General features: G+C 37.0%; 1 protein-coding gene across 1 annotated transcript; it reads left to right on the top strand.

The window, feature by feature from the left end:
* The first annotated feature begins 353 nt into the window (after window positions 1-353).
* LOC307158157 (butyrophilin subfamily 1 member A1-like) lies at window positions 354-16,408 on the top strand. The gene is made up of 9 exons (XM_079870489.1): window positions 354-531; window positions 1,989-2,096; window positions 10,812-10,853; window positions 11,067-11,108; window positions 11,324-11,365; window positions 11,579-11,620; window positions 11,902-11,958; window positions 12,211-12,237; window positions 15,223-16,408. The coding sequence occupies exons 2-9, from the start codon at window positions 2,012-2,014 to the stop codon at window positions 15,756-15,758; spliced, it is 873 nt and encodes a 290-aa protein (XP_079726615.1). The 5' UTR covers window positions 354-531; window positions 1,989-2,011; the 3' UTR covers window positions 15,759-16,408.
* The last annotated feature ends 617 nt before the right edge of the window (window positions 16,409-17,025 follow it).

Genomic DNA, 17,025 nt, shown 5'->3' with positions numbered 1-17,025 from the left:
ATTCACTCACTGCGAAGTTTTGTATGTTGTTGCACTGCAGTTCTGAGCGTTTTCCCTGGTTTCCTGTTTCCTGTTTCTTGTTTTTTTGGGGGGATTTCTTGCCTGTTCACAATGTTATATGAGATTTTTATTATGATTATGTTTTTTATTTCAAGAATAAATTTTAAATGTGATAAACTGTCTTTTGACATTTATTTCTGGTTTATTGTCAGTAGTGGGGTCACAGTCCCTATATTTGTGGATGCGTATATTGTGTCATCATCCACATCTGTGTTCACTTGATTGTGTTTTCTTTTGATTAACATGTCTGCCATATTTCAAATCAGATTAAAGTGAGGAGTGTCAGTCTGTGTGACAGAAGAAACTACAGCAGGTTTATCAGCCTGAATGATGGGAGGGACTGGGTCTGTTCAGGTGTTACAAGAGAAAGTGGAAATAAACCAGGAAGGATCTCCTTACGATCGTACAAACTTTCATATGGACACAATTTATTAAGACACTCTTGAGAACACAGTGAATGTTGAGCTGAAGGTAAGTCATGGAAGAATCTGAAACACATTTACCTGAAGTCTGGCATGAGTGTGACTTGAGGACCATGTTTGAGTTCAACAGTGAATATAATTAATAATGAATATAATACTTAATCTTGTAAATAAATGAAAGGTTTTTGAATCAAATTATAGATTTGCATTTTTGAAAATGAAAAATCCTGATTCAACAACATTCAACATGTGTTTATATGTATTTATAAGTGCTACATGTAGATTCACATTTATATCCTGCTTTGTCTTGATCCGGTTAAACCAGTTTTCTTTGAACAGACAGAGATTGTAAATATTTATCTCGCTTTTAGACAGGAGGTTAAGTGTAAGTATTATTCTAAGGCAAAAAGCATGTATGCTGACACACTTTTCTGTAATGTTTTCTCTTTTTTCATTTTTTATTTTTAGCATCTGTGTCTCAGAGATGAAGTTCATTTGTTTGACTCTCCTGCTTGTTAGTGGAATTACAGATTCAAGATCAGGGGCCGTATTCACAAAGCATTTTATTTTACCACTAGGAGTACTCCTAAATCACACTAAAAGATTTTAGCTAGGAGTTTTCTCTTAAAAGTTATTCACAACGCCTTTCAGATCTACTCTTAGTAAAGAAAAATGACAACTCCTAAACTAAGAGTGAGTCTTCGTTGCTATGGATGACGTCATTACTCATGCACGAGCTTGACTGAAGTGACCACCTTGATTGGCTGATGATTGTAACGCGGGAATGATTCCAAACACCTCCCCAAGATGATGAGTGACAGGTGACAGGTCTGAGAATGCGTGCGCTACACAAGTAGTGCGAAGGACGGAAGATGATGAATAACTGAATAAATAGCCTAAATGAATAAAGAGTAAGGCTAAACAAATAGCCTATAGTAGCCTAATGAAACATATGGATTGATGCAATATCTTTGCAACATTATTGAATTAATCTGTCACTATATGCCTCTGCCTACGTTTGCAAAGAGAAGAACATTTTAATTTGATTCTCAATGAAACGTTACAATTAGTTTACATGCAATGAGTAGCCTAGTTTTGGTTGTTGTTGTTGGCGTTATTGCATCCCTAGTTATGCCTACAATGCAAAATTGTTCCCTCGCGATTGGAAGCTCCTGTAGCCGCCGCATGCGCATTTCAAAACATCGCAGCGTGAAATGCCACAAAAAGCGGTTTGTGAATAGGTCTTAGTGAGTTAGGAGTCCTCTCGACTTCTTTTAAGCTGTCCCAGGCTTAGGTGCTACTTTTAGGGCTAAAATGCTTCGTGAATTACTCTTAGTGAAAAAAATTAGGAGTCCTAAAGTTAGGAGTGACACGCCCATTATTTTTAGGAGTTGCTCCTAAATTCGCCAGTTAGGAGCTACTTTTAGCCTTAAAATTCTTTGTGAATACGGCCCCTGAACATTATGTAAACTACACGATGTGCTTATTTACTGTTTTGTTTTACAGGTAATATTTTTATTTCTTGGAGGATGTCAGTCATCCTGATTTTAGTTATAGTTGTGCTCGTTGTGATTGCTGGAATACTGATAGCTGTGTTCGCTTATAAAAACAGAGGTAAAGTTCTTGTTTTCTTACTATTTTATATGTTTTATGTAAATAAATATGGCAAGATTATAATCATCTGCATAACTGAAACACACACAGACATCAACAATCAGCACATGAATCTCAACAATTTTGACAATCAAAAGTTTCATGTCGCAGTGCATGCTGGGTGACAGCATAGTACAAAACTCCCAGCATGCATTGGAGCATAAATAAATTATACAGCTGAATGGTCTTACCATATTTTTTTTGTAGACTTTTCCTGTAGCCTGTTTTGTGATGTTCAGAGTATTATTATTTTTTTGATTGTCACCATTGTTCATGGGCTAATATTTGATGTCAGTGATGTTATAACTCTGTTTTTGTTCATGATGTGTTTTTAATATCTTCATTATAACTGAATGCTGTTGGAACTCTTGCTGTTGATTCACAGTGGTATACATGTAAAGTTTAAGTGTGTTAATAATGTAACACTTGTGATAAAGGATTGGACACTGGATGAGATCAAGAGACTCATCCGAGGTTCTTGTTTTCTTGTTATTTTATGTTTTATGTAAATAAATATGGCAGCCTGGGGATAGTTTTTTTTTTACATGTTTCTTAGTCACTTAGAGACATACATCAACAATGAATCAAGAGACCACAAGATGAATATGTCATTATCAATACATAACAATCAGCATTCACTGATCACATTTTCTCTCTTTTCTGCCATAAATGTCCCTTTTAAACACACAGTTAAAGCAGCCAGAGAAAAAAATATGTTAAAAAAGTCAAGGGTCACGAGCTGAACTAAACAGTTTCAACTAAACGTCAATATTTAAACCTCTGCTTTTTCTCAATAAGAGCTTCTGTCGTAAAACAGAAATAAAGTCAAACTGGTTAGTCAAGTCAAGTCAAGTTTATTTATATAGCGCTTTTCACAACATAGGTTGTATCAAAGCAGCTTCACAGTAATAAATTAAAACAATACATCAATGTTTGTTTCTAGTGGAACGTCCACGTTTGGTAATGCTGATCAATAGTATCGTTGATTGATTAATTAAATTAAATATTCCCAAATATCCCCAACTGAGCAAGCCAAAGGCAACAGTGGCAAGGAACCGAAAAACTCCATCAGGTGACCTAATGGAGAAAAAAAAACCTTGGGAGAACCCGGGCTCAGTCGGGGGCCAGTTCTCCTCTGGCGTTTATGAACTAGAGGTCGGATTTAACTGTAAGATTAAAAGTACTATATGAATGCCTGGCTGAAGAGATGCGTCTTTAATCTAGTTTTAAACTGGGAGAGCGAGTCTGAGCAACGAACAGTATCAGGAAGGCTATTCCAGAGTTTTGGAGCTAAATGTGAAAATGCTCTCCCTCCTTTGGTGGATCTGGATATCCTAGGTATGACCAAAAGCCTCGAATTTACTGACCTTAAAGAGCGCGATGGATTATAGGGCGATAGAAGATCCGTTAAATAGACTGGAGCTAAGCCGTTTAGGGCTTTATAAGTCAGTAGCAATACCTTGTAATTGATACGGAACTTCATAGGTAACCAATGTAGTGATGATAAAATTGGTGTTATATGATCATATTTTCTTGATCTAGTTAGAACTCTAGCGGCGGCATTTTGGACTAACTGTAGCTTGTTTATTGAGGATGCAGGACAACTAGCTAATAAAGCATTACAGTAATCTAGTCTCGAGGTCATGAATGCATGAACTAACTTTTCTGCATCAGAAACAGATAGGATATTACGTAGCTTAGCAATGTTTCTAAGGTGGAAAAAGGCTGTTCTTGTAACATATGAAATATGATTTTCAAAAGACAGGTTGCAGTCTAATATAACACCCAGGTCTTTTACTGTAGAGGATGAAGTAACAGGACATCCTACTATGTTAAAGTTGTATTGTGAGAGGTTTTGTGGGTGGTTTTTTGAACCGATGATTAGTACCTCTGTCTTGTCTGGATTTAATAAAAGAAAATTGCGCGTCATCCAACCTTTTATATCTTTAACACACTCTGTCAATTTGGATAATTTAGCGTTTTCATCTGGCCGTGATGAAATATAGATTTGAGTGTCATCAGCATAACAATGGAAACTAATTCCATGTTTCCTTATAATATTTCCAAGTGGCAGCATATATATTGAGAATAATAGAGGGCCTAACACAGATCCCTGCGGCACTCCATAGTTTACTGGAGTTATGATCGATTTTTCTCCATTTAAATAAACAAAATAGTAGCGGTCAGATAAATACGATCTAAACCAGCTTAATGCTTGTCCTTGAACACCAGTATAATTTTGTAGTCGATCTAAGAGTATTGTGTGATCTATAGTATCGAACGCAGCACTAAGATCAAGTAAAACTAGTATTGAGATACAGCCTTGGTCAGAAGCTAAAAGTAAATCATTTGTAATTTTAACAAGCGCAGTTTCAGTGCTATGATGCGGCCTGAACCCAGACTGAAACTTTTCACAGATGTCATTTTCTTGCAAGAAAGAGCCCAGTTGAGCGGACACAGCTTTTTCTAGTATTTTAGACATAAAAGGTAGATTTGAAATGGGTCTATAATTTGCTAGATTATTTGGGTCTAATTGTGGTTTCTTAATGAGAGGTTTTATAACTGCCAGTTTAAATGTTCTTGGAACATGACCTAAAGATAAAGACGAGTTAATAATATTGAGGAGAGGCTCTTCCACTATAGGTAACACTTCTTTCAATAGTTTAGTTGGTATAGGATCTAGTAAATATGTTGTTGTTTTAGATGAAGTGATAAGTTTATTTAACTCTTTTTGTTCTATAGTTGTAAAGCATTGTAATTGTTCTTGCGGGGTGATAATTGAGGCTGAATTATAAGACGCAATTGAGGATTGAACGTTTACAATTGTGGTTCTGATGTTTTCTATTTTCTCAGTGAAGAACTTCATGAAATCATTACTACTAAACTGTAACGGAATATTTTGTTCAGGAGACATCTGTTTATTTGTTAGTCTAGCCACGGTGTTAAATAAGAACCTAGGATTGTTTTGGTTGTTTTCTATTAGTTTGCGGAGATGCTCAGCCCTGGCCTCTTTTAGGGCCTTTTTATAACGTGACATACTGTCTTTCCATGCGATTCTAAAGACCTCTAAGTTAGTTTTTTTCCATTTACGCTCTAAATTACGGGTTTCTCTCTTTAGAACATGCGTAGTATTGTTGTACCATGGTGCTTTACTTTTCTCTCTGACCTTTCTTAATCTAATGGGTGCAACAATATCCAATGTCCCAGAGAGAATGTTGCTCATAGTGCTAGTTAATTCCTCAAGTTCATCTGTTTGTTTAGGTTCACTGAGCAGCTGAGACAGATCAGATAAGCTATTTGAAAAATTATCTATGGTGGATGGAAGGATTGTTCTGCCTAATCGATAACGCGGCGCAGCATGACATATTACAGGAGTACGTAATATGCAAGTTACCATATAATGGTCAGTGACATCATCACTTTGTGGAATGATATCTATATCGGTTGGATCGGTTCCATGTGATATAATTAAATCGAGTGTATGATTAAAACGATGAGTTGGTCCGGTAACGTTTTGCTTGACCCCAAAGGAGTTTAATAAATCTGTAAACGCAGCCCCTAGCGCATCATTTGAATTATCTACGTGGATATTAAAGTCTCCAACAATTAATGCTTTATCGAAATTAACTAATAGGTCTGAGAGAAAATCTGCAAACTCTTTTAGGAAATCAGCGTAAGGCCCAGGCGGTCTATATACGGTAGCCAAGGCTAGAGATAATAGGGATGTTTTTCTAGCATCTAAGAGCGTAACATTTAGTACAAGTACTTCAAACGAAATAAACTTATAGCCCGTTTTCTGAGTAACATTGAGAATATCTCTATAGATTGTTGCAACACCGCCGCCACGACCAATCAGACGGGGCTCGTGCTTATAGGAGTATCCTGATGGAGTAGACTCATTTAGACCGAAATAATCATTTGGTTTAAGCCAGGTTTCAGTAAGGCAAAGTACATCAAAGCTATTATCTGTGACTATTTCATTTACAATAACTGCCTTAGGTGTGAGTGATCTAATGTTTAGAAGACCTAGCTTTAGAAATTGTTTTTGATTACTAATAGCAACATTTTCTGGTTTAATAACAATTAGATTTTTTCTAGATCCTGCAGTAGATTTATTATTTAATCTCACTAAACGAGGAATAGACACAGTTTCTATGCAATGTTCTACACTATTTATATCAGTTAAATTGGTGCAGCAGAGACTATGATTTGGACTTTTGGTTACTAGTCAAAAGGTATTTAACATTTTGGAGATGTTATCTGACAGAAGATCCGATCCGAATCTGCTTGGGTGTGAGCCATCAGCACGGTAAAGCCAAGGACGCTGCCAAAACAGATTCCAGTTATTTACAAAGAGCAGTTTCTGCTCATTGCACCATGACATTAACCATTTGTTTAGCGCGAATAATCTACTAAACTTTTCATGACCTAGACGGTACGTGGGAAGCGGTCCTGACACAATGATCGTTATATCAGGCGATGTGCTGCGTACCGTATCGATCAGATTCCTGAAGTCTTTCTTCAGAACCTCCGTCTGGCGCAGCCTGATGTCGTTCACTCCCGCATGCAGGACCACAGTTCCGACGCGCTCGTTATCGTTCAGAATCTCGGGAACGCGAGCAGCGATTTCAGAAACACGAGCACCAGGAAAGCAGTGACTATGCACCTTACTTTTATTAGTAATAAATGTAATGATGTATAATGGCTGGAAGTCAGTTGTAGTTCTTGTGTTTCTGCTCATCTCTTCTCTTTTCTGTTCTTGTTTCTCTTTCCTTCAGTGATTCTGCTTGTTAACAGCACTTTATTATCTCATTTACTCATTAATGTTCAGGGCTGGGTTTCCCGATAACGTTGTCTCTTAGCGCGCTACGAAGACTCGTAAGGTATAACTTAACTAAAGGTATACCATTACTAGGCGTGTTCCCCGAACTATACCTTAGAAAGCTGCTTAAGATATACCTTCTTACGTGTGACGTTACCCGCCGGTGCTGTCCGTGGCGATGCTGCTGAATTGGTTGATATCGATGGCTCGAGAATCAATTATTCTCTTGTCCATGGGCTGTTTCACTGCTTTATGCTAGAAAGTGGTGTTCTTTATAATAGAAGCACTTAAGAAATAGTTGAAATTACATTTATTAGGACTACATTGGATATTATAAAAAATAATCCAAACTATAATAGCCTATAATTGCCACAATAACCATTTCAAAAAATGTACGTGCTTTCATCTCTTTCCCATTTTTGTTCACTGAGGTGGAGCTGCGATGAAATATTGTTCTTGTACTTTCTAGCATTTCAGTAATAAAAGTTTACATCTTACGTAAGGTGCTTGGCAGTGATCAAAAAGGATTTAAACAGTGAATTTTGAATCTCTTCCTGTAAACTCAGAGATGTGGATTCAGACGGCAATTAAATTACCGTACGACCTGTTTGTCAAAAAACAATAGGTACTAATTTGGACAGGGATTTTTACGTGGGTTGGGTGAGAAAAAACACTGATGTTATGGATTCGGACGGCACTAAAATCTGCGCATCTGCGCATGCGTCGCGTCTGAACGCGTTGTTGTGTTTGGAGCTCCACCGATTTGATTCATAATCCATGATTTTTCTCTTTAAACTCACTTACAACAAACATTTTCTACTTTTCCTCACTGAGAAGCACTGCTGCTTAAACCTCATAGTTACAACGCGGACTGTTGAGCAGACGCGTCTCAAGCCGATTTGTGACCCAACACCGGTTTTCACCTGTGGGTCACGGCTGAGCGCGTCTTCTTTACACTCACAAACGAACATTTTCTCGCCTATCGTGCGTCTACATTACGCCCGTACCACTAAAAAGACGGATTATATCCAAGACTTCAGTCATAAATTAGTATTAATATTGATAGCATCACTGGTAGCGTCGTTGCTAACTTACTGTCCATCTGTTAAAATGGCGAATATATCACCGCAGATGTATGTTGTCTACTTTTTGGTGACATTCGAGCTGCATGCGGTGCAGTCTGAGCTGGAAGCTGTAGAGAAGCAGATCCGTGATTTAGCTCTTGAAACATCACACACCGATGCGTCGATGAGAGACCAGCGTTTAGCTCTTGAAACATCATGCGCCGATGCACACAAATCAGTGATTAACTTTAGTAACCCGCTGACTCCGACCTGCGACCTCGTCTACTCCGTGCGTTTCTCAGCATTGGTCCCGAGCGCCCAGGTCACGGTCAGCCATGGTTTCGTTCACTCCGGCTCTGACACACCACCACGGAGCCTGGGTGGTTCCGCACTGGGTGGAAGACGCGGGCCAGGACCAGAGCAAGAATCTCTCCGCCCTTCCCGGTTTTCGAGATCTCCACCCAGAACCGCTTCTCCCCTCTTCGCGAAACGGAACGTGATGCTGTGATCATCGGCGATTCCATCGTCCGGCACGTCCACGCTACGTTAGGTAAAAGTAAGGTGCAAAGTCACTGCTTTCCTGGTGCTCGCGTTTTCGATATCGCTGCGCGGGTACCCGAGATCTTGAACGTTGACGAGCACGTCGGAGCTGTCGTGTTGCACGCGGGAGTGAACGATATCAGGCTGCGGCAGACGGAGGTTCTGAAGAAAGACTTCAGGAGCCTGATCGAGACGGTACGCAGCACATCGCCTGAAACAACGATCATTGTGTCTGGACCGCTTCCCACGTACCGACAAGGGCATGAAAAGTTCAGTAGATTATTCGCGCTAAATAAATGGTTAATGTCATGGTGCAATGAGCAGAGACCGCTCTTTGTAAATAATTGGAATCTGTTTTGGGAGCGTCCTAGGCTCTTCCGCGCTGATGGCTTACACCCAAGTAGAATCGGAGTGGATCTTCTGTCTAATAACATCTCCAAGATGTTAAATACCATTTGACTAGTAACAAAAAGTCCTAATTACAGTCTCTGAAGTACTTGTACTAAATGTTACGTTAAATGTTAAGAAAAAATCCCTATTATCTCTAGCCTTGGCTACCATATATAGACCGCCAGGGCCTTAAGCTGATTTCCTAAAAGAGTTTGCAGATTTTCTCTCAGATCTATTGGTCAACGTCGATAAAGCATTAATTGTTGGAGATGTTAACATACACGTAGATAATTCAAATGATGCGTTAGGGGCTGCGTTTACAGATTTATTAATCTCCTTTGGGGTCAAGCAAAACGTCACTGGTCCCACTCATTGTCTTAATCATACACTCGATTTAATTATATCTTATGGAACCAATCCAACCGATATAGATATCATTCCACAAAGTAATGGTGTCACTGACCATTACATGGTAACTTGTATATTACGTACTGCTGTAATATGTCATGCTGCGCCACGTTATCGACCAGGCAGAACAATCCTTCCATCCACCATAGATAATTTCTCAAATTGCTTATCTAATCTGTCTCAGCTGCTGCCTGAACCCAAACAAACAGATGAATTAGAAGAACTAACTAGCACTATGAGCACCATTCTCTCTAGAACATTGGATATTGTTGCACCCATTAGATTAAAAAAGGTCAGAGAGAAAAGTAAAGCACCATGGTACAACAATACTACGCATGTTCTAAAGAGAGAAACCCATATTTTAGAGCGTAAATGGAAACAAACTAATTTAGAGGTCTTTAGAATCGCGTGGAAAGACAGTATGTCACATTATAAAAAGGCCCTAAAAGCAGCCAGGGCTGAGCATCTCCGCAAACTAATAGAAAACAACCAAAACAATCCAAGGTTTTTATTTAACACCGTGGCTAGACTAACAAATAAACAAGCCTCACCTGAACAAAATATCCTGTTACAGTGTAATGATTTCATGAACTTCTTCACTGAGAAAATAGAAAGTATCAGAACCACAATTGTAAACGTTCAATCTTCAATCGTGCCTTATAATTCAGCCTCAATTATCACCCCGCAAGAACAACTACAGCGCTTTACAACTATAGAACAAAAAGAGTTAAATAAACTTATCACTTCATCTAAAACAACAACATTTAGCTCCAAAACTCTGGAATAGCCTTCCTGATACTGTTCGTTGCTCAGACTCGCTCTCCCAGTTTAAAACTAGATTAAAGACGCATCTCTTCAGCCAGGCATTCATATAATATTTTTAATCTTACAGTTAAATCCGGTCTCTAGTTCATAAACGCCAGAGGAGAACTGGCCCCTGACTGAGCCTGGGTTCTCCCAAGGTTTTTTTTTCTCCATTAGGTCACCTGATGGAGTTTCAGGTCACCATTAGGGCACTTGATGGAGTTTTTCAGTTCCTTGCTACTGTTGCCTTTGGCTTGCTCAGTTGGGGATATTTTGGGGATATTTAATTTTATTTTATTAATCAATAAATTCCACTAGAAACAAACCTTGTTGTATTATTTTAATTTAATACTGTGAAGCTGCTTTGATACAATTTGTATTGTGAAAAGCGCTATACAAATATACCTGACTTGACTTAGTAATACGATGTAAATACAGTTTAACTGAGTCCATGTAAAAAGATAACCCCAAAAGTAAAGTGTTGACAGTGTAGTGCATGTATGACAGGTATCGGCTCAAGCTTCATCTTCACTGATGTGAAGAACTGAGGAAAATGTCTTTGTCTCAAACACTATGGAAGGAAATATATAAGCTTTATATGTAATACTGTTTTCTCTTCTTCATATCTTTATCCTGAATTTTCTTCAGCACACAAACAACTACAGGATAAGCACAGGAAAATACAACACGGTGAATCTGTCTTTATTAAATCATTTATTTCAGTATTAATGTCAAGTCTGTTTTTTTTATCCACAGAATATTTAATTAACAGTCATTATGCATTCACACACTTGTATATTTCCTGCAATTTGTAGTTATTGTTCCTCAATCAGAAATTATATCTTATTAATGCTCATGTTGTCTGAATTGTTTTCTCTTGTCTTTATTCTGAATTTTCTTCAGCACACGATCAATTGCAGGATGAGAAGAGCCGAATACAACATGGTGAATCTGTCTTTATTAACTCATTTAATTCAGTATTAATGTCAAGTCTGTTTTTTTTTTATCCACAGAATATTTAATTAACAGTCATTATGCATTCACACACTTGTATATCTCCTGCAATTTGTAGTTATTGTTCCTCAATCAGAAATTATATCTTATTAATGCTCATGTTGTCTGAATTGTTTTCTCTTGTCTTTATTCTGAATTTTCTTCAGCACACGATCAACTGCAGGATGAGAAGAGCCGAATACAACATGGTGAATCTGTCTTTATTAACTCATTTAATTCAGTATTAATGTCAAGTCTGTTTTTTTTATCCACAGAATATTTAATTAACAGTCATTATGCATTCACACACTTGTATATCTCCTGCAATTTGTAGTTATTGTTCCTCAATCAGAAATTATATCTTATTAATGCTCATGTTGTCTGAATTGTTTTCTCTTGTCTTTATCCTGAATTTTCTTCAGCACACGATCAACTGCAGGATGAGAAGAGCCGAATACAACATGGTGAATCTGTCTTTAATAAGTTATTAATTCATTGTTTATTTAAAGTCTGTTTTCAGCCATAAAATATCTTCTTAACAGACGAATGTGTGTTCATTTAGTTTGTGTATATCTTGGGTCCTGTAAATGGTTACCAGTTGTTTATATAATGAATATTTATTCAGTCCCAGATGTACTTGTGTGATGTTAACACATCCCATAAACAACTAAATTATTTGTTTGTCAGAGTTATAAAAATGATGTAATTTCAATGTTATTTTCACATATTTTTCACTATTTTTCAGATTTTTCTTTAGAACGTGATCAACTTTTACAAAGTCAGAAGATTATTGTAACACAAGGTGAATTTGTTTATAGCTTTATTAAAATATGAATTACTTTTTAATTATTTAGCAAAACAATTAATGAATATAACTGTGCATTCATATGTCTACACTATTCATTATATTTTATTATAAGATACATTTATTATAAGATATAAAGTCTTCTTGGATTTTGTTGCTTTTCATGTGGTGATTAAAATTATTGATCTCATTATTGATCTAGAGATTAATTCTGTTATGAGCATATAATTTCATAATTTCTGTTTTTAGCTGTCCCACATTTGAGAGAACACATGGGTGAGTAAAATCTATGCATGTTCTTTGACATAATTATTTATTTTAATAATTGTATTTTCCCAAATCATCATGCCAAATATGTATTAATATATGTATTCAATGTTTTTGAGAGTTTGATATAATGCACTGCATAAATGCAATCAAACGTCTCAGGCTCTTTGACTCACAAGCAGAACTTACAACACATGCTACACATGCTAGCAGTGAGTAGTTACATGCTAATAGGGATTAGTGTTAAAACATGCTAAAACACTAACTAATTATGAAAACATGATAAAAAAAACTCAAAATATGCTAGCATAAAGCTAACAACATGCTAACTCCTAACTCATGTTAGTATCGCCTAGCTTTGTGTTAAAACAATAAAAACATGTTAAAAACTATAAAAACTCCATAGTAACCATCTGTGACAACTAGCAACTGTCTAGCAACACCATAATACCACAGGGAACACCATAGCAACCACCCACAACACCAGAACAACCACCTAGAATTGCACTAGAAACAAACCTGAACACCCTCATACCATTTTCCATTAAAACAGTAATATACCGTAGAAAACAATGTATTTTGGGTTATATTTGTAGTTTTTGCGAAACTAGCCTACAGGAATATACAGTGAATTAACAGCGCTCAAAGTCGACACACAGACTGTGTTCCAAATCACACCCTATACCCTCATTCACTATTCCCTACATTAGTTCACTAATATAGTCCACTTGAATGAAAAAAAAAGTGAGTGAATTCACAAACTGATGAACATGCTGAACCCATGCTGGGTTCCAGGATAGTATACAATTCCCATTATGAAAAAAAAAGACAGAAATAAAGTCATACTGGTTAATAATATGTGCAATAATGTGTAATGGCTAGAAGTCAGTTGTAGTTCTTGTGTTTCTCTCGTTTTGTGTTCTAGTGTTCCTCTTTCTTTCAGTGATTCTGCTTGTTAACAGCAGATGTTCATCACTAATGCTCAACAATCACTTACATATTCTCTTAATTATCTCACTGCAACACTGCGTCAATGCTCCTTTTACTCTTTGTAGTGTGGATTTTCCAGTGAAGTTGAAAGGGTTAACAGTGTAAGATAAAAAGACACCCACAAAATGTATTTTAACAGTAATAAACTGTAAGTTATAAAACAGGTATAGTTTACTGTAAATTTTTGTTTTTTTTGGGTCACTATTGTGCTGAAGAGTAGTCTGTGCTTCAGTCCAGGGTAGGGTTGCACCAGCCGTTCGTAAGTTCTTTCTTAAATTGGAATGTAAAGTCCACTCTAGAGGCTTATTAACTTCTAGCTAGTTTGTAACTAACTCTGAAATTTATTCAGTTGCACCATTTGTTCGTAAGGCAGAACAAGAACGTAGAACGTAGCTAGTAGGTAAACCGTAAGCTCTCCGTAAAGTAATGCGTAGTCACATAATATGACTTTTAGCCTCGATGATCCAATAGCAGCCTTCAAAAACGTGAGCAGATGTTGTGTTGAAATGCTGTGAATTTCAGTTTATCCTTCATTCTTTTGCCTCGCGTTACTAACGGTAAAAGTTACTAAGTTTCAATTAAATACGATAGCCTGATCATTAATAACATAAGTGTTTTTATATGTAAATAACATTCAGAAACTGTATTTGAAATGAGATGAATAAGGATCAATAAATAAATCTTGATACAAAAAACATAAGAAATTACGTTTATTGATGATGACTGATATTTGACATGCACAACATGGACCGATGCACACAGCGGCGTGCTGTTTAGGATGGGTTCGTGTTAAAGATAGCCGCTAACAAATCTTTTCACATAATGTTCTCTCTCTTAAAATGTAAGCGAGTGTAAATGTCAACATAATCATATATGTCTAAAGAATTGAAGTCTGTCAGGTAAAAGAAGAGCTTATTGATGCAGTTCAGTCTGTCTGATATTTTATTCCATCCGTTACTCCTGATCGGAGGCTTCCGTAAATATTTAGTTTGTCAATGTCAATGTCAATGTCAAATTTATTTATATAGCACCATTTATCCCAACCGAGGTTGTCCAATGTGCTGCACATATTGTAATAGACAATTGCACAAAACAAATAAGCAATAAAAACATCATAATAAAACAAACATTTCAATACAACTTCCTCACTAAGTATATGCTAATTCAAAAAGATGCGTTTTTAGCATAGTTTTAAAAACAGATAGGGATGATACAGAGCGAATACACAGAGGTAAAGCATTCCATAATCTTTATACGTAGAGTTACGCTTCAACTAAGTTTAATGGTGCAACGCAAAAATATTTAGAAGTGCGTAAGTCGTTACTTAGTGTCCATTTACGTCAAAACTAGGCTAAGTTATAACTTACGCACAGCTGGTGCAACCGGCCCCTGGAGAAGATCTACATTGATGATATGCTGCATGTTGCTTTATTTAACAGGCGATGATTGTGTAGTTGCTGATCTAGTGGAAATCTCTTTATTTATTATTTATCTCAAATCAAATAATTGCTCACATTATTAGTGCATTATACATTTTAGTTAATACATTTAAACGACACTTGGTCAATTAAAGGCAGTCGGTTTCTGAAAGTGAAATTAGTTAACTTTTTACAGTAATTGCCAGTATTTGACTGTAAAAAAAGCCTGGTAACAATGCCCAAGAAACCAACGAGAATACCCCATAGCAACCACCTGGAACACCATAGCAACCACCCATAGCAATCGCACAGCAACCAGCTCAAGTACCCTAGCAAACACATAGATAAAAACCCTGAACACCCTAGCAACTTCAAACCTTTTAAACTACTTCAGACTTTCTGTTCAGGTTTTCTCAAGCCAACTTCAAAGTTGGCTTAAACTTTTTAATCTAGTTTACAATTAATGCAGTATTTTTTTATTTTATTATCTTGTTCTAAAGTTACCATGATTCTTATACAAATAAATAATTGTCTTTATTTTATCATTTACTCATCTGTAAAGCAGACTTTTCAATATTTTCAACAGTGAAGGTGACTCTGGATGCTGATACGGCTCATCCACGTCTCATTGTGTCTCATCATGGAAAACAAGTGAGAGATGGAAACAGACAGAACGCAGTGGATGGGGGAAAAGACAGGTTTGATGAATATCTTGGTGTTCTCGGGAAGGACGGATTCTCCTCAGGGAGACATTTTTACTATGAGGTGAAGGTGAAGGATCAAACTCAGTGGGATTTAGGAGTGGCCAGAGAATCCAGTAACAGGAAGGGCTTGTTCAGTCTGAGTCCTGATGATGGATACTGGACTGTGAGACGGTTTAATGAGAGTTATTGGGCTCGTGACTCTTCACCTGTCTCTCTTTCTCTGAGAGTGGAGCCTCAGAGGATCGGGGTGTTTGTCAATTATGAGGAGGGTCTCGTCTCCTTTTATGATGTGAAGTCCATGTCTCATATCTACTCTTACACTGATCAGTCTTTTAATGAAAAACTCTATCCATTTGTTTGTTTGGGGCAATGGGGGAATGAAAACTCCACACCACTGATTATCTGTGATGATTATTAATGACTTCAGTGAATGAGTTTACATGATCAAGTGAAATAGAAGGACATACAATACAATAAGTGTAACAGCCACAAATATGAACTATTATTCACAAATGTGGACACAGAAGTGTGTGTGAGGGGTTCATCTGATCACTGATCACCTGTTCTCCATCAGCACCTCCTCATCTCCACTAGATAGTGAATGAAAGTCATCATGAAGTGCTGATCGCACAGTTAACTGTTCCTCCCTCAATAGTGTTTGGTGTTTGTTGATGAATGTCCAGATTGAGTAAAGCTGGAATCAAAGAACAAGCTCAAATATAAGACATTTTCAAGTGTGTAACGTTTTGCTCACTACATCATTCCCACAATGCCATTTGTGTTATTCAGATTTCATGACTTATATGTGGATAGCATAAATAATTAGTAGAGTCCAAACTTCTTCTGATCCTACTCATTTTGGACACAGATGAATACATGAGTTTAAGTTTATTCATATAGTCATATATATTCATAAGTACTCATTTATATCTTAATTTTTTATTCTTTTATTATTCTTTTAATTTCATTTTGTCAAGGAAATAGTTCACCCATAAAGAAAATATTTTCATGTCTTTTCAACCCTGTTTTTATTTTTCTATTAAACAGAATCTTGAGATGTTATCAGTGTGTCAGTGAGTATCATAGTGAGTCTTTGTGTTTTATACACAGTAGATTTTTATTGTTAAAGGCAGGGTAGGCGATTTGTTCCAGAAAGAAATGTGTTATGCTGGTTAAAAGTCTCTTCATATCCTAATAGCAATAATAAGTTAAGTGTTCTAATGTATTTATATAGCCGCGTTTCCACCGAGATTACCCGGAACAATTTGTCCCAGGAACTTTTTTCCCAGTAACTTTTTTTGCCCCAGACCGGTTGCTTTCTGCATTTACACCGCGGTCTAAAGTACCGGGAAGATTATGTAAACTGTGCGCAACTGCTCCTCCCAGTCTGCGACGGACAGTAATCAGTTTTGAGCGCCACATTTATAATAAGTATGGAGGAGATTCAAACTGTGCTGCAGTTGTTTGTGATATATTGGTTTAGGTAATTAACAAAACGTCAGAAAGGAGACGAGCACTGATACTAAAGAGTATTCAGAAAGCTCGTAATGCTAGATATAAAACGTATGTTATTAGCTATTGCGGACATGACCGCGAGATGACTGAGACGAACGCACAGAAAATGTCCTCTTCCGCAAATACTTGTCGTCAGTCCAGCAGCTGTTTTGCAGACAGACAACTCTTAC

This window comes from Squalius cephalus, assembly GCF_949319135.1.
Source record: "Squalius cephalus genome assembly, chromosome: 1".
NCBI lineage: Eukaryota > Metazoa > Chordata > Actinopteri > Cypriniformes > Leuciscidae > Squalius > Squalius cephalus.
Note: the sequence above shows the minus strand (reverse complement) of the source record. Positions and strands in the feature narration are given on the sequence as shown.